The 15,720-nt window shown below is 46.6% G+C and overlaps 1 protein-coding gene and 1 pseudogene across 8 annotated transcripts; both read left to right on the forward strand.

Moving 5' to 3' along the window:
* The first annotated feature begins 1,454 nt into the window (after positions 1–1,454).
* Anos1 (anosmin 1) lies at positions 1,455–7,686 on the forward strand. Of its 8 annotated transcripts, XM_076925192.1 has the most exons (10): positions 1,884–2,050; positions 2,146–2,256; positions 2,363–2,415; positions 3,332–3,394; positions 3,623–3,836; positions 3,953–4,134; positions 4,306–4,435; positions 4,560–4,744; positions 5,285–5,408; positions 5,579–7,686. In XM_076925192.1, the coding sequence occupies exons 1-10, from the start codon at positions 2,029–2,031 to the stop codon at positions 5,650–5,652; spliced, it is 1,158 nt and encodes a 385-aa protein (XP_076781307.1). In that variant the 5' UTR covers positions 1,884–2,028; the 3' UTR covers positions 5,653–7,686. The 8 variants fall into 8 exon arrangements, with proteins under 8 accessions (XP_076781305.1, XP_076781308.1, XP_076781309.1 ...); XM_076925190.1 differs by lacking the exons at positions 1,884–2,050; positions 2,146–2,256 and adding an exon at positions 1,455–1,877 and having other exon boundaries at positions 2,359–2,415; XM_076925194.1 differs by lacking the exon at positions 2,146–2,256 and having other exon boundaries at positions 1,873–2,005; positions 2,359–2,415.
* The window catches only part of LOC143438744 (ATP-dependent RNA helicase DHX30-like), a 34,239-nt pseudogene continuing 24,302 nt past the window's right edge, over positions 5,784–15,720 (forward strand).

The following is a 15,720-nucleotide window of genomic DNA, read 5'->3' on the forward strand; positions in this document are numbered from 1 at the left end:
GGCCGAGGGAATCCCAGAAGGGAGGGGCAGGAAGCAAGGGCAAACTCAAAAGTGGCCAGAGAAAACCGGAAATGCAGGTCAAGGCAGCCATCAGAGCCACGGAGGTTGTGCTCCGGATTAGGGGGTTGAGCAGGATCCCAGGGCGGGGTCTCGGCCCGCTCCGTGACATCACTTCCGGTGCCAGACACGGCAGGCGACCCAGGACCTCCCAGCTGGGCCCCTTCCCTCATGGATTACAAAGTTTATGAGTAACTGTCAGGGGAGTGTGCAGGATTAAGCTTGCTCAGTGGGAGTTGCTGCCATCCCCCAGCCTCAGACACGCTAGGGAGTTCCTGTGATGTCATCACGGGGGGGGGGGGATATCCTGGGATAGCCCTCGGTTTTACTTTTTGTTTCTGTTTCTCATCTCTGAGATAGCCCAATGTAAGAACCCGCCTCCTTCCACAACCCCAGCCAGGCTAAATTTTGCAAATCATATGCCGTTATGCAAATGATTTAAAATCACACAAGGGCATCCAGGCTGAGGTGTCTCAGCGAGTTATGCAAATCGGGCCCAATATGCAAATCGTATTAACGCGATGAAAATCAGATGCTAATCAAACAGAAAAGTTTTCAGAAAGCAGCAAATTATGAAAATTATATTGAGATTATGCAAATCACACTTGATTTATTCAAATAAACAGAACCCGGGGCGCCCGCAAAAGTATCTAAATTTAAACAAATTACATTAAGATTATGGAAATCGAATCAGATCTATGCAAAACCGGACCAGGCAGCACAGCAATTTGTTCTAATTTATGAAAATTTAATTTAAAATATGCAAACAAAGCCGATGCCATCGAGAAATTCTTCCATGCAGCCCGCGAGGATCCGGGTTTTAACTATGTAAATCGCATGCAAATTATGCAAATCGTATTCAAACCAAGCCTGTCATGTCCTGGGGCAGTCCTGGGAGGCTAACATGCAAATTGTATACAGATTATGCAAAATGCGGTATTCGGGTATGCATATCAGCTATTATAAGGAGGCAGGGAGATGACCGGAAGGAACTGTTTGAGGCAGGGGGATGACTTCGAAATGATGGGGGAGTGAGTGTGTGAGACAAGGGGATGACCGCGAGTGACAGGGAGTGAGGGAGTAAGACACGGGGATGATCGCGAGTGAAGGTGACACCTGTCACAGGTGCCTGATTTCCAGCGGTCAGAAGGCGAAGCTTGTTGGGTGGAGTTCATTGAGGCAGTTGTCAATCAACATTCTGGGGACTAGACTTCCTTTGGGAACAGGAACAAGTCTGAGCTATCAATCACCGCCCTGGAGGCGGGACTTCCGTTTGAAATGCCGCGAAAGCAGGAGACTGTCACTTAGCGTCCAGTGGGTGTGGCTTGACATCATCCCAAACCGACATCCATCAATCAAGCCCAGGTCTTGGAACAGGAAGTTGCGACCCAGACCGGAAATCCCCTCCCGATGTTGTCGCCGCGGCCCCATAGCAATCTCTCGCGGCCCCGGGCGTCTCCACGAGCTGTGGCACGGGGATGACGCCGGCCGCCCGCCTCCGGTCGCTGAGGGACAATCAATCGATTAATTGACAGGCTCGATCGATCGGTTGATTGACAGGCTCCGCGGCGTGCACAGAAATCGCGTGGGGGCGGAGCCACGCGCGTGATTGACACTAGGACCCGGCGATGCGGCGTGTGACACCGCGCGTGTATGTGTGCACAGCGGCCGCCCTGTGGGCGTGGCTGGCCGCCGTGGCAGTGGCCTCGGCCGGGGGGCGGGGCCCCGGCGCAGAGCTGAGCGGAGGGGCGGTGCTAGGCGCTCGCTGCGCCGCCCGTTGCCTGGGGCTGCACGTGACGTCCCCGGAGGGGCGGGGCCAGGTGGGTCGCGCGGTTCGGAGGATCACCAGAGCCATGGCGAACCCAGAAGTGGGCCTGAAATGACCAGAAGTGACATCACAGCTGGTCCTGGGGTCACTGTTCGGGTTCCCTGGGTTACCTGTGTCTGGGTAAGACCGGAAGTGGACTGGAAATGACCGGAAGTGACATCACAGGTGATCGTGGGGTCACTGTTCGGGTTCTCGGGGTTACCTGTGTCTAGGTAAAACCAGAAGTGGACTGGAAATGACCGGAAGTGACGTCACAACAGGTCCTGGCGTCAGTGTTTGGGTTCACGATGTCATCTGGGGGTCTCTAGAGATCAGTAGGATCCAGAAGTGGGCCGGGAAGACCAGAAGTGACGTCACTACAGATTACAGGGGTCAGGGTTTGGGTTCCGAGCCTGGAGATGACCCGAAAGTGGGTGGGGCCGGCGGGTCGGGGAGGAGGTCACCCGGACCCCTAACCTCTGACCTCCCTCTAGGAAGGTGGCGGCAGCGACCCCCTGCTTCAGTGCCAGAACAACACGAGGTGTGCTCAGGTGGGTGACTCTGGAGGGCCTGGGATGTGGCCAGTGACATCATCGGACACGATTGATGACGTCACAAGGGCAGGGTTGGGTGCCTCCTGCCATGGGGGACATTGTGGGGTCGGAGCTTTATTGGGTTTTAGTTAGTGGGTGGGGCTTTCAGGTGGGGGCAGGGCCTGCTTTTCCATGTAGCCCAGAATTTCCCAGTCCTCCTCTGTTCAGCCCAGGCTGTGGGGTTCTGTCATTATACATAGCCCAGGCTGCCCCAAGTTTCTCTCCCTGCGCATAGCCCAGGCTGCCCCCACTCCTTAGTCATAGCACAGCCTGTTCCCGGCCTCTCTGTGCAGAGCCAGTCGGTCATAGCATCTCTCTCTGTGAAGCCTGTTTCTTCTTCTAAGTAGCCCAAGATATTCCAGTCTCCATCCACATGGCACAGGCTGTCCCATGTCTCTCTCCATGTGGCACAGGCCGACCCAATCTCTACTTCCCACAGCCCTGGCAGTTCACTATTTCTTGAAGGATAGCCCGGGCTTTACCAGTTGTATTCCTTCACGTTGCCCAGGCTGTGGCAGCTCCCCCCTCACAGCCCAGGGTCTTTCACTTCTTCCATATAGCTCAGGCTTTCCCACGCGTTTGTCTGCACTAGCCCAGGCTGTCCACTTCTCCCTCCACATAGACTAGGCTGCTCTGCTACTTCATCCACGTAGCCCAGGCTGCCCCTGAGTCTCACTTTATACAGCCCAGGCTGTACCATGTCTCCCTCCGTGTAGCCCAGTTCAGTTAGCCCAGGCTGTGAATCCATCTCTCTTCCCCTCAGCACGGGATCCTTCCTGTCTCCCCTCCCCGCCCCCCGTGTAGCCGAGGCTGTCCCAATCCCCTTGGCTCCCTCACCTTAGCCTAGGTCAGCCCCCTCTCCCCACCCCCGTAGTGCCTGGCACCATGTGCGGACCCTGAGGAGGTGAGCCCGCGACCATGCAGCAGCCTCTGTGAGGTGAGGCGGGCAGGAGATCTCAACCCTGACCCCACCCCCAACCCCGGGGCATCATGGCTGCCCTGGTGCAACCCCACCCCTAGCCCCCACCTTGGGCACCCCAGTGCATGATGGTATTGACCCCGGTGCCTCATGGGAAACCCCCAACCCTACCCTGAACCCCATCCCTGGGGGATCCTGGGCGCCCTAGTATACAATGGGAATCCTCACATGAAGCCCCACTCCCAGGCCTCGCCCTCACCCGAGTGCCTGTCGAGCTGTGAGTTCCTGCAGGCAGCGCGAGGGCAGAGGCAGGGCGCATGCGCAGCGCCAGGCCGGGCCCGGGGCTTTGAGGCCGCATGTGTGCGGAGCTGCGAGGCCGACAGCGACTGCGGTGGGGGCCGGAAGTGCTGCGGCAATGGCTGTGGACACACGTGCCAGGCACCCCGTGCGCTCTTCCTAGGTGGGTGGGGCCAGGGCAGGGCTCTTGGGGTGGGGTGTGGAGTGACCATGTGAGGCAGGGGAATGACCAGAGTGACCACAGGTAACCTCACTGGCTGACAGCTCCTCCTCCCGTAGGCGTGCCCCCAAGGCCCCGGCGTGCCCTGCGCTTCGCTGAGCGCCTGCCCATGCTGGAGGTCACGTGGTCACCCGGGGTCAGCACTGCCCAGGAGCCTGTGGTGTTCCTGCTGCAGGCGAGGTCTAACCTCGGACCCCACCCCAGTGAGGACGGCGCCTCCGCCTGGGAGACTGCTGCTCAGGTGCAGTAGCGGGGTCAGGGCCCCATCATGGTGACATCATTCCCAGGGGGCAGGGCCTGAGGAGCGTGATTGGTGGTCAATGACCATGCCCACTGGCTCCCACCATGTGCCCCACGGGAACTGGGTGGGGCCAGGGGTGACTGACCTCCCCTGACCCCTGTGACTGTGCAGACCGCCCTCCCACGCGCGCTCCTCCCTGCCCCACGTCCGGGCCGCTGGTTCCAGTTCCGTGTTGCTGCTGTCAATGCCCGCGGATCCCGTGGCTTCACCACACCCAGCAGGCACTTCCTGTCCACCCGAGGTTGGCCAGGGCTGGGGGGTGGGATGGGGGTCTGAGGGTTGGTGCCAGGCGGGTGGGGTCAAGGGTCACCAAGGATCACCCTGGGAGTCAGAGGTCACTGCAGCCCCACCCCCTCACTCTGCAGATCCCGTGGCCCCCCTGGCCCCAGCTGACCTCCGCGTGGTGGGTGAGGTTGTGCACAGCGATGGCAGTGTGAGCGTGGAGATCGCGTGGGCCCCGCCTCCTGAGCCCGACATCCCACCCCGCCACTTCCGGGTCACGTGGGGCAAGGCCATGGGTGGGGAGAGGCGGAGGATGACTGTGGATGCGGTGAGAGGGCATGGGGTGGAGTGGACCCCGGGATAGCATGGGATAGCTCATGTGGTATGAGATAGCCTGTATGGTGTGGGATATCTCCTGTGGTGTGGGGATAGCACCATGTGTCAGGAGATAGCTCAGGTGGTGTGGGATAGCCTGTGTGGTGTGAGATAACCCCAGAGTGGTATGCATGTTGTGAGCCCACACAATGTGTAGTAGACCACATGGGTGGCTTGAGATAGCCCATAGGTCATCTTAAGTAGCTGTGGCCTGAGATAGGCCAATATGTTCTGAGATAGCCCACATGGTATGACATGAGACCTGGATGTGGAGTGAGATAGCTCACGTGTGGTCTGAGATACCCCAGTAGTCCATATCTCCTGTCAGTCTGAGATAGCCCATAGTCATCACACCGTCTAAGATAGATCCAAAGGAGTGGGGGGAAGTGGTGTCACACCCCCACGTACCCTGAGCTAGCTCATCACACCCCGGTATGCCTTGAGCTAGCCCATGCCCCCCCCACCTCCCACCCCCCCACTCCACCCCCCACAGACCCAGCACTCGGCAGTCCTACCCCGGCTACACCCTGGCAAGTACGAGCTGCAGCTCCAGGCTGTCGCCTTCTGGGGGGAGAAACGGCTTCTGGGCTCCCGGGCAGAGCTGCAGTTCTCAGCTGGTGAGGGTGGGGCTGGGGGCGGGATCTGTGAGGTGTGGGTGGGGCCAAAATGAGGATGAGGTGGAGTCTGTGGTAGGGGGCTTGGTCACAGGGCGCATGGGGTTGGGATCACAGGATGAAGCCCACCCACTCATCTGATTGACACAGGCTCCACCCCTTTATTCCCTAAGCAAACCCCGCTCCCGATGAGGTCACCACGACCTCCAACCTCCTGCTCCCAGACCGCGCCATCACGGAGGGATGATGTCGTCTGGCCCCTCACCATCCTGACTGAGAGGGACGGGGCGGGTTTTCTCCAGAAGCCCAAACCCACTACCGCCATCACCCCCTCGGATGTTTACTGATGTCATAATAAATGTTAGTGATGCCACGCCCATGGATGACATCACATATGATGTCACCACCTATGACATCGTTCCTGCCCTTCCCCATGTGCTCAAATTTAAATATGCAAGTGAGACCTTTAAGGAAAATCCCGATTTCCAAGTGGCGTCATCTGGATACACAAATGTGGGCAGCTTGGACTTGAATAAGCAAATGGAAGTCAATTAGATTTTAATATGCAAATGAGGAAGCCACACTATTTGAATATCCAGTGTGATGTAATGTTCAAGTCGAGAAGCAGTGTTAATTTGAGTATGTAAATTAGGGAATCTCAGTCACATGTCTAGACGGTTAAGTTATTGTTGAATCCTGAAATGGTGCCATTTTGAATATGAAAATATGAGCTTCTTTGATTTGAATATGCAAATTAGCCTCAATTCAATGTGTGAATCCAGGCATACTCTGATGTGAATATACAAATTAGGAGCCACCACTATTTAAATATGCAGAGTATGATAATGCTTAAGTCATGAAGCAGCACTATTTTGAATATGTAAATACAGGCATAGTGTGACATAAATATGTAAATTAGCCCCCTTCAGTGCCACAAAGGTATCTTGCACAAAGGTATCAGACGTGTTGAATATTAAAATTTTATGTAAATGTGGGGGCGGGTCTACAAGTCTTTTTTTTTATTCTATGTCCTATTATTTAATTTAAATGAATATCACCTGGTCTGGGGGACATTTTGTGTTTACTCTGTTGATGCGTTTCATGGGCACTGTTGCATGCATCACGTGCTGCATCTCGCATGGATGATGTCATCGCCCACGAGTTCTTTTGCCCTTGCTGGTCATTTTCATTCTACTAAGTACTTAAATATTTAATATTATTTTATCATTTTATAATTAATTTATATTCTTTTGTTTTTGATTAAGATTCTGTTATTCTATGTTTACTTTATCTTATTTTATATTTGATTTATGTTATATTATTTTATATTTAATCTATATCATTTTATGTTATTTTATATTTAATTTACATTATTATTACATATGGGTCGTTGCGAGAGTGGTCATGAATCAGGGGGTGTGGTTATGAATCTGGTGTGTGGCAATGGTTCACTGGGTCCACTCTAACCTGACTGGCAAACCAGAAGTGATGGACAAACAGGCAGATAGGAAGTCCTGCCCATTCTAACTTGACTGACCAAAAGTGACGAACAGAGAGGCAGACAGAAAGTCCTCCCCATTGTAACGTTATGGACAGACAGGAAGTGATGGGCAAACAGGATGTCCCGCCCATTCCTGAATGACAACCAGAAGTGATGGGCAGAGGGGAAGTCTTGGCCATTTTAATGTGACTGACAGACCTGAAGTGATACACAGACAGGAAGTCCTGCCCATTCCAGGACATGATTCTGAGGGCATGACCATGGGTGACTGTGGGTGTGGCCATGAGTCAATGGGGGTGTGGCAATGCATCTGAGGCGTGGCCATGAGTCAGGTGGTGAGGCCATGATTCACTGGGGGTGTGGTCATGACTGGGGACACTGCCATTTGTCACTGGGGGCGTGGCCATGGGTCTCTGGAGGCGGGGCTATGTCACTGGGGCATAGTCATGAGTCTGGGGGTGTGTCCATGTGTCACAGAGGATGTGGTCATAAGTCACTGGGGGAGAGACTATGACTCTGGAGGCAGGGCCATGGGACTGGGGGTGTAGCCATAAGTCACTGGGGGCGTGGCCGTGAATTTATACAAGTAAGAACCTGTATTACAGCTGAAATGCATCATAATAATGAAGAAATCTTTAGTCAAGATAAACAAAAAGAAAACCATGTGTTGTTTCTGAGTTAAAGGCAACTATTCGAAAGCTGAAAACACTGAATGCATATTACAGGTGATGTTTCTGTAAAGACAGTGTTTGATTTTTGAATAAACATTGTACCACCCGACCATGCATATTTCATTGTTTTTTTATAGAATGTACAAGTAACTACATTACTACATTACAGCTGAAAAGCACTATACTATACAAGGAAGAATCTTTCTGTATAGATACACGAAAAGAACATTCATAATGGAATAGAATAGAAGACCCAGAAATGAACCCCTACCTATCATCATTTGATCTTTGACAAAGGAGCTAAAACCATCCAGTGGGAAAAAGAGCATTTTCAACAAATGGTGCTGGTTCAACTGGAGGTCAGCATGTAGAAGGATGCAAATTGATCCATACTTATCTCCTTGTACAAAGCTCAATTCCAAGTGGATCAAGGACTTTCACATAAAGTCAGCTACACTGACACTAACAGAAGAGAAAATGGGGAAAAGCCTCGAACACATGGGCACAGGGGAAAAGTTCCTGAACAGAACACCAATGGCTTATGCTCTAAGATCAAGAATTGACAAATGGGACCTCAAAAAACTACAAAGCTTCTGTAAAGCAAAAGACACCATCAGTAGGACAAACTGGCAACCGACAGACTAGGAAAAGATCTTTACCAATCCTACATCTGATAGGTATAGGGCTAACATCCAAGGTATACAAAGAATTGAAGAAATTAGACTCTAGACAAATAACCCTATTAAAAATGGGGTACAGAGCTAAACAAAGAATTCTCAACTGAGGAAACTCGAATGGTTGAGAAGCACCTAAAGAAGTGTTCAGCATCCCTAGTCATCAGGGAAATGCAAATCAAAACAACCCTGAGATTCCACCTCACACCAGTCAGAATGGCTAAGATCGAAAACACAGGTGACAGCAGATGTTGGCAAGGATTTGCAGAAAGAGGAACACTCCTCCATTGTTGGTGGGATTGTAAGCTGGTACAACCACTATGGAAAGCAGTCTGGTGGTACCTCAGAAAATTAAACATAGTGTTACCTGAGGACACAGCTATACCACTTCTGGGAATATGCCCAAAAGATGTTTCAACATACAACAGGGACACATGCTCCACTATGTTTATAGCAGCCTTATTTATAGTAGCCAAAAGTTGGAAGAAACCCAGATGTCCTTCAACAGAGGATGTGGTACATTTACACAATTTACTCAGCTATTTAACACAATGAGTCCATGAAATTCTTAGGCAAATGGATGGAGCTGGAAAATATCATCCTGAATGAGGTTACCCAATCACAAAAGAACACACATGGTATGCACTCACTGATAAATGGATATCAGCCCAAAAGCTCACAATACCTAAGATACAATGCATAGACCACATGAAACTCAAGAAGAAAAAGGAAGACCAAAGTGTGGGTGCTTTGTTCCTTTTAAGAAGGAGTATCAAAATACTCAACCAGAGCTCCCAGGGTCTAAACCTCCAGCCTGAGAACACAAAGGGAGGGTCTCATGGCCCCACCTGTATAGGTAATTAAGGGTGGCCTTGTCAGGCTTCAATGGAGGGCATTGGTCCCCAAAAGTTTGGATTCCCTAGTGTTGGGGAATTCGAGAGCAGAGAGGTGGGATTGGGAGGATGATGGGAGCACACTCTCATAAAAATAGAAGGAGGGGGTATGGGATAAGGGGTTTTGGGGGGAATGGGAGAGGAGATAATACTGAAAGGTAAATACATAAAATATCCAATTTAAAAAACCACAGGTCTGGCAAAAAAATCATTTATTTCAAATTATTTTCAAAAGTTTCTAGGAGATGCTAATTGGCTAAGATCTTATTTTAACCTCTCCACAAAAGAATTTAAGTCTCTGTTTAATATTCTCAAGAGAGATGCAAATCCTAATTTCCCTCAACAATTAGTTGACAAGAGGAGTAATTTTACAAAAAGTAGAAGAAGCTATTATTAATCGATATATTATATAAATGGATTAGTTGCTGGCTGTTTTATAACAGTCCTTTGATAAAAGACATTATTAATATAGATTTATATATTTTTTTAAAATAGTGTCTTCATGACTCTCTGAGTATGGAAGGAGTGGCTGCTGGCACTTCTGCCCTGATTTTACAAGAATTCTGAGAAACTGGCTTTAAAAAAAAAAGAGGGGGAACTGTACCCCCCAAAAGGAGTCTCCCAGAAATACTCTCCATCATGCCTTGTTCACTTTTTATTTTCTAAAACTGAAAGCTCATGGCAAATCAGTCTCTAGCTGTGGGCTCCTTGTTCTGGAGGGTGTCCCACAATGATCTCCTGGCTGGGGACAGGGTGAGAGCAGGGAGGGCTGCCTACTGTCTCTGCTCTGCCTCGGGCCTGTATCTCCACTGTCTGTAGGTCTCCGGTCCGGCCTGATGCGGGAGGTCGGGGCCAAAGGACACAGAGTATGAGCAGGAGAGGAGATTGCCTGCTCCCACTGCTGCCTCTGCTCGCTGCTGCTGTCGCTGACCAATCTCTCCCAGGTGCTGTACCTGTCTCTCTGCACTGAGGTGGTCCAGGCCCGGGATGGGCCCATAAGAAGCTGGCTAGCTGGCAAGAAGGCAGTTTGGTGTCCCAGGCAGGTCCTGGGAGAGCAGAGCTCTAACCAAGTGTTACAGCTCTTGTGACAGAAACTCTCGGACACCAGGATGATTCTTGAGCACTATACTTCCCCTAAATAGAGCCCTTATATACAGTTTCGGGGTGGGTTAGGGTCTGGCAGCAGATAATGCCTATTGGCTTGGTCTGAGAGCTTGGAGATACCTCATCTGCATGTGGGAGAGCCTGAGGGATGACTGTTCCTTGTGATTGACGGTCAGCAACCTCTCTGTGGGAGGGGTTGTTGGAGGGCTGGAGCTAAATGAAAAGAACCAGGGCCCAGGAGCAGAGCTGAACTCCTGGTGTCCAATTAAGGTTCCGGGGTTCGAAACTCATGCTTGAGCAAGCACCCAGCTGCTTCTCACAGCCTACCACCCCACATCTGGCATTGTTGAGACCAATAAAAAGTATGCCACAGCTATGTGGAAGGACCCTCTTACCCTTAAATGGAATGGTGTGGACCCAGTTCTCATATGAGGCTGAGGATTGATATGCTTGTTTGATACCACAGAAGGCACAGCTAAATGGCCAACAAAAAGATTGATGAAATAAATAGATACCCCCATAAAGCCAGGCCCAATTATAAATAAGATGAATAATAATTGACATTCAGAGAAGAAAAATCTGCCCGAGTACTCCCTTCTTTTTCCTTTCCAGATAAAAATAAATCACCCGTGGTGTCTGCTGTTAGAAGTTCTAATCCTGATGCTGGCCTCTGGACTTGTACTACTCAGACCTTCGATGGTCCATTGACAAGAACATCAAACAGCTAGAAATTGACATCACTAATCTGAAGAAATCTCTCGTTTCACTGTCTGAAGTGATTCCCAAAATTTGCAAAGAACTTTATTAGATTTTATTTACTCTTTTACAACGGAAAAGACTGTGTACAGCCGTTAAAGAAGAATGTTGCTTTTACATAGACAAGACAGGGATGGTTAAAGAGAGCATGAAAAAGGTCAGAGAAGGTCTTGAGAAAAAACAGAGAGAGAAAGAGAAAGATGAGAGCTGGTACAAGAATTGGTTTTCAACCTCTCCATGGTTGTCAACCCTACTTCCTTCCATCTTGGGACTATTAATTGGGTTATTTTTGCATATTTCTTTTGGTCCCCAGGTCTTATATAGGCTGACTAATTTTGTGAAAGAACAGATAGATAATTTGGTAGCAAAACCTATTCAGATACTTTATCATAAGTTAGCTATAGAGGACCATGAGACTCAAGATGAGGTTGTTACTCTCTCCAGGGTGTTCCCAAAACCCATTTTCATTCAACCTAAAAGAGGGGACTTTTGCCCCTAGACCAAGCAGAGAAGGACCATGCAGAACCCCCTCTAACTGGCGATCTGAATTCTTGCTTAGGCTGAGAGGCTAAGCACAGCAAGGGAATATAAATAAAAGTTAAAAATATTTTTCTGGGTTTCCTGAGGGACAAGTCTGACTGCATAGGGATTGATGTCAAAAGTATCTCCTCTCCAGGAAAAAGATATTGGGATGGATATAGCCCTCATGCCTCACCAGACAACAACAGGAGGACTGGAGGCATTACAAGGTCCCTTTTAATTATTGGAGGTCAGGCCTCTATCCCCACCTTGGCAAGATTCTAATCGTGGCCCTTCTATACTTGGAGAAGGGAGGTGATGTCAGGGGCAGCCCTGCTTATACACTGAAGGCCTAAAATCAGTCTAGGCCTAAAATCAGCAATAGGCCTGACATACATGCCTGCTAACACAAAGTCTTGAGTCTCTGTGGAAAAACACTGAAACAGTTGGCTATAAGCTATTGTAAACAGGCAGCTTTTGTGAAAATTTACCAGCCTGAGTATTCATAGACCTTTAAATAGGCAGCCTTGGCAGATAGTATCAACTTAGATAAGGACAAGTGAATCATAGGCAGAGTCATAGTGACCTGCCCCCGAACCTTCACCCAGGTGATACCCTGTTCTGAAAGATATCTATACTCCCCTGAACACGTATGCTTCTATGTCATCCCCTTCCCCACATCCTGCCTTTTTGTGTTTATAACCCCTGTGTGAAAAAGTAAAAATTACGATTTGATTTAAAAAAAGAAAAGAAAAAAGTTTAGATACCTGTAGCTTATGTAGCATAATTCTAACACCTCCCTGGGTGTTTTAACTTTGCATAATGAGATTATGGATTTAAAGAATGCTGTTCTGTTGAGCTTTGATGCTGCAGATAATGCAGATAAAAATTATCTATGGCCTGAGGTCAGTATTTCCATTTTGGTCAAACCTCAGGTATGGTATATATAGCTTGATAATGCTATCTCTTCTTGTCCTGGGAATATTTTTATTCCTGCTCATTGTGTTAAAGCTTGTCTGTAACTACATCAACAGGTTGGCAGCCAAAGTCCATGACTTAAACCTGAAAATGGAGCTCAGTCTGGTTTATGCAATAAAAAGGGGGGAGATGTGGAAAGCTTTGGGAGCTTGCCTGGCAGGAATCTGATAGTTGCCAAGGACAAAGAAATAAACTGCAAGCAGGAATCTGACATTAGGCTGGAAAAAAGAAGTAATTTCAGTCAGAAATCTAAATCCTAGGCTAGAGAAAAGAAGTAATTATAGGCAGGAATCTAAATCTTCAGCTAAAACAAAGAAGTAGGCTTCAGGCATGAAAATGGGCTAGGACAGGGAAGTAGCAGATATTTTGGTCATCCTGATAATCCCTTATAAATAGTGATCACAGGACTCTGTTTATTTTCGTTCATGTTCTTTGACTGTCTGGGTATATTGTCTTGGTTTTTCCTTGACTATTTGCTTCTACTGTATTGCTAGTTACTCAATCTAGAAATGACCTTAATACTTGCATGTAATTTAAACAGTATAAAGGCAAAAAGGAGGAGAAGGAATGGGATACAGGATTAATGGTGGTGGGAATGCGCATAGGGGATAACATATAAAATGTAAATAAAATAATGAATAAAAGAGAAGCATAAAGGAGGATGGGGAAGGGATAGGGAGTTCTAGGGAAGGGAAATGAAGAAAGGGGATAACATCTGTATTGTAAATAAATAAAATATCAGAAAAAAAGAAATTTGGAAAACTCAATGCATGTTACAGGTGATGTTTCTGTTAAGACATTTTGTTTTGATTTTTATATGAACACTGTACTATGTGGCCATGGATATTTAATTGTTTTGTATAGAATGAACAAGTAAGTACTTATATTACTGATGAAAAGAACTATACTATGGAATGAAGAACCCTTCTGTATAAATACATGAAAAGAAAACCATTTGTAGTTCCCAAGTTAAAGACAAATATGAGAAAGCTGAAAACACTGAATGCATGTTATAGGTGATGTTTCAGTTAAGACATGTTATTTTGATTTTCAAATAATCATTGTTATAGCCTGGTGTTGCAGTCTGAGCTGCCCCATGTTGGGTGCCAAAGATGTTGAGAACTGCTCTGCCCCACGTTTGGGGGCTAAAATGTCTCAGACTGCTCTGCCAATGTTTGAACCCACACTGCCAAAAGCCTTGGGGGCTAAATTGTTAGAGTCAGCACTTCTCCAAGCAGCTCCAGTCCAGGGGTCAGGGCTCAGCAAGAGAGAGAGTGAGGATGGATGCGAAGAATGGAGACCAGAGTGTAATTCAATCCCGTTTATTCTTCAGTCTCTCTTCTCTCCAAGTCCCTAGTTCCAAGTCCCTAGTTCATAGTACCAAGTCTCAGGTTCTAATCCTAGTTCCAGTTGCTAGTCTCTTTCCCAGTTCTAAGTTCTCTTCCAAGTTCCTATCTCGAGTACTAGTGTCTAATCTCAATTGTCTAATAATTTCTTCTGTCTGCCTTTTATATGTCTCACTTCTAAGCCACACCTTTAAGTCACACCTTTAAAATCACACCCTGAGGTCTTATCTCTAAATCACATCTTCAAGTCCTGCCTTAAGTCTCAGCTCTAAATCACACCTTAAAGTCTCATACACCCAAGGGAAAATCTTGGGTATCTAAAACAAGATGTTATCAGAGTGTGCTCAGCTGTTGTAGGCTATTGTAAACAAGTCTCTTGTCAGGGTATATGGCTCAAGATGGCTGCAAGGATGCTAGTCACCTTCTGTCAGTTCCCCACAGGTGGGCATGCATATTTTGTTGTTTTGTATAGAATGTAAAAGTACATATAGTAGAACTTAAAAGCTTCTGTAATGAAGAAACCTTCTGTATAGATATAAGAAAATAAAACCATTTACATGTACCAAAATAAAGACAAGAATTAGAAGGCTGAAAATACTGAATGCATATTATCTATGAGGTTTCTTTTAGACACGTGGTTTTGATTTTCGCATAAACATTGTACTACCTGGCCATGTATATTTCATTGTTTTGTATAGAATGTACAAGAAACTACCTATATTACAGCTGAAAAGCACTATATAATGTAATGAAGAAACCTTCTGCATACATACATGAAAAGAACACCATCCACAGTTTCTGAGTTACAGACAACTATTAGAAAGCTGTAATCCTGAATGCATGTTACAGGTGATGTTACTGTTAAGGCTTATTTGATTTTCATATAAATAATGTACCACCCAGTGATGCAGATTTCATTGTTTTGTTTAGAATGTACATGTAAGTAAATGTATTATACTCAAAAGCACTACACTATGTAATGAAGAAACTTTCTGCATAAATACACAAAAAGAAAACCATTTGTACTTCCATAATTAAAGAAGACTATTAGAAATCTGAAAACACTGAATGCATGTTACAAGTGATGTTTCTGTTAAGACATGTTGTTTGATTTTCACATAAACATGGTACTACACAGCCATGCATATTTCATTGTTTTGTTTAGAATGTACAAGTAAGTACCTATATTAGAGAAGAAAAGTACTATACAATGTAATGAAGAAACCTACTGTATAGATACACAAAAAGAAAACCATTTCCAGTTGTTGACTTAAAAACAAGTTTAGAATGATAAAAACACAGAATGTATGTTACAGGTGATATTTCTGTTAAGACATGTTGTTTTGATTTTCACAAAAACACTGTACTACACAGCAATGCATATTTCATTGTTTTGTATAGAATGTACATGTAAGTACCTATATTACTGCACAAAGTACAACACTATGATGAAACCTTCTATATAGATACAGGAAAATAAAACCATTCACAGTTCCTGAGTAAAAAACAAATATTAGAAAGCTAAAAACACTGAATGCTGGTTACATATGATGTTTCTGTTAAGACATGTTGTAATGATTTTCACATAAACACTGTACCACCCAGTCATGCATATTTCATTGTTTTGTATATAATTCACAAGGAAGAATGTAGTTTAGAACTGAAAAGCACTATACTATGTAATGAAGAATCCTACTGTATAGACACACAAATAGAAAACTATTTCCAATTACCAACTTAAAAACAAGTATTAGATAAAAACACTTAATGCGTATTACAGGTGATATTTCTGTTAAGACATGTTGTTTTGAATTTTGCATAAATATTGTACCACCTGGCCATGCATATTTCATTGTTTTGTATATTATGTACA

The sequence above is a fragment of the Arvicanthis niloticus genome, chromosome 26 (genome assembly GCF_011762505.2).
Source record: "Arvicanthis niloticus isolate mArvNil1 chromosome 26, mArvNil1.pat.X, whole genome shotgun sequence".
NCBI lineage: Eukaryota > Metazoa > Chordata > Mammalia > Rodentia > Muridae > Arvicanthis > Arvicanthis niloticus.

What these genes read in the sequence shown, in the direction of transcription:
- Anos1 (XM_076925190.1), top strand. Translation starts at nt 1,686, where the DNA reads ATGCGGCGTGTGACACCGCGCGTGTATGTGTGCACAGCGGCCGCCCTG. An exon ending in CATGCAGCAGCCTCTGTGAG is followed by an intron (nt 3,395 to 3,622) that starts GTGAGGCGGGCA and finishes CCCCACTCCCAG; the next exon opens with GCCTCGCCCTCACCCGAGTG. An exon ending in GGAGGATGACTGTGGATGCG is followed by an intron (nt 4,745 to 5,284) that starts GTGAGAGGGCAT and finishes CACCCCCCACAG; the next exon opens with ACCCAGCACTCGGCAGTCCT.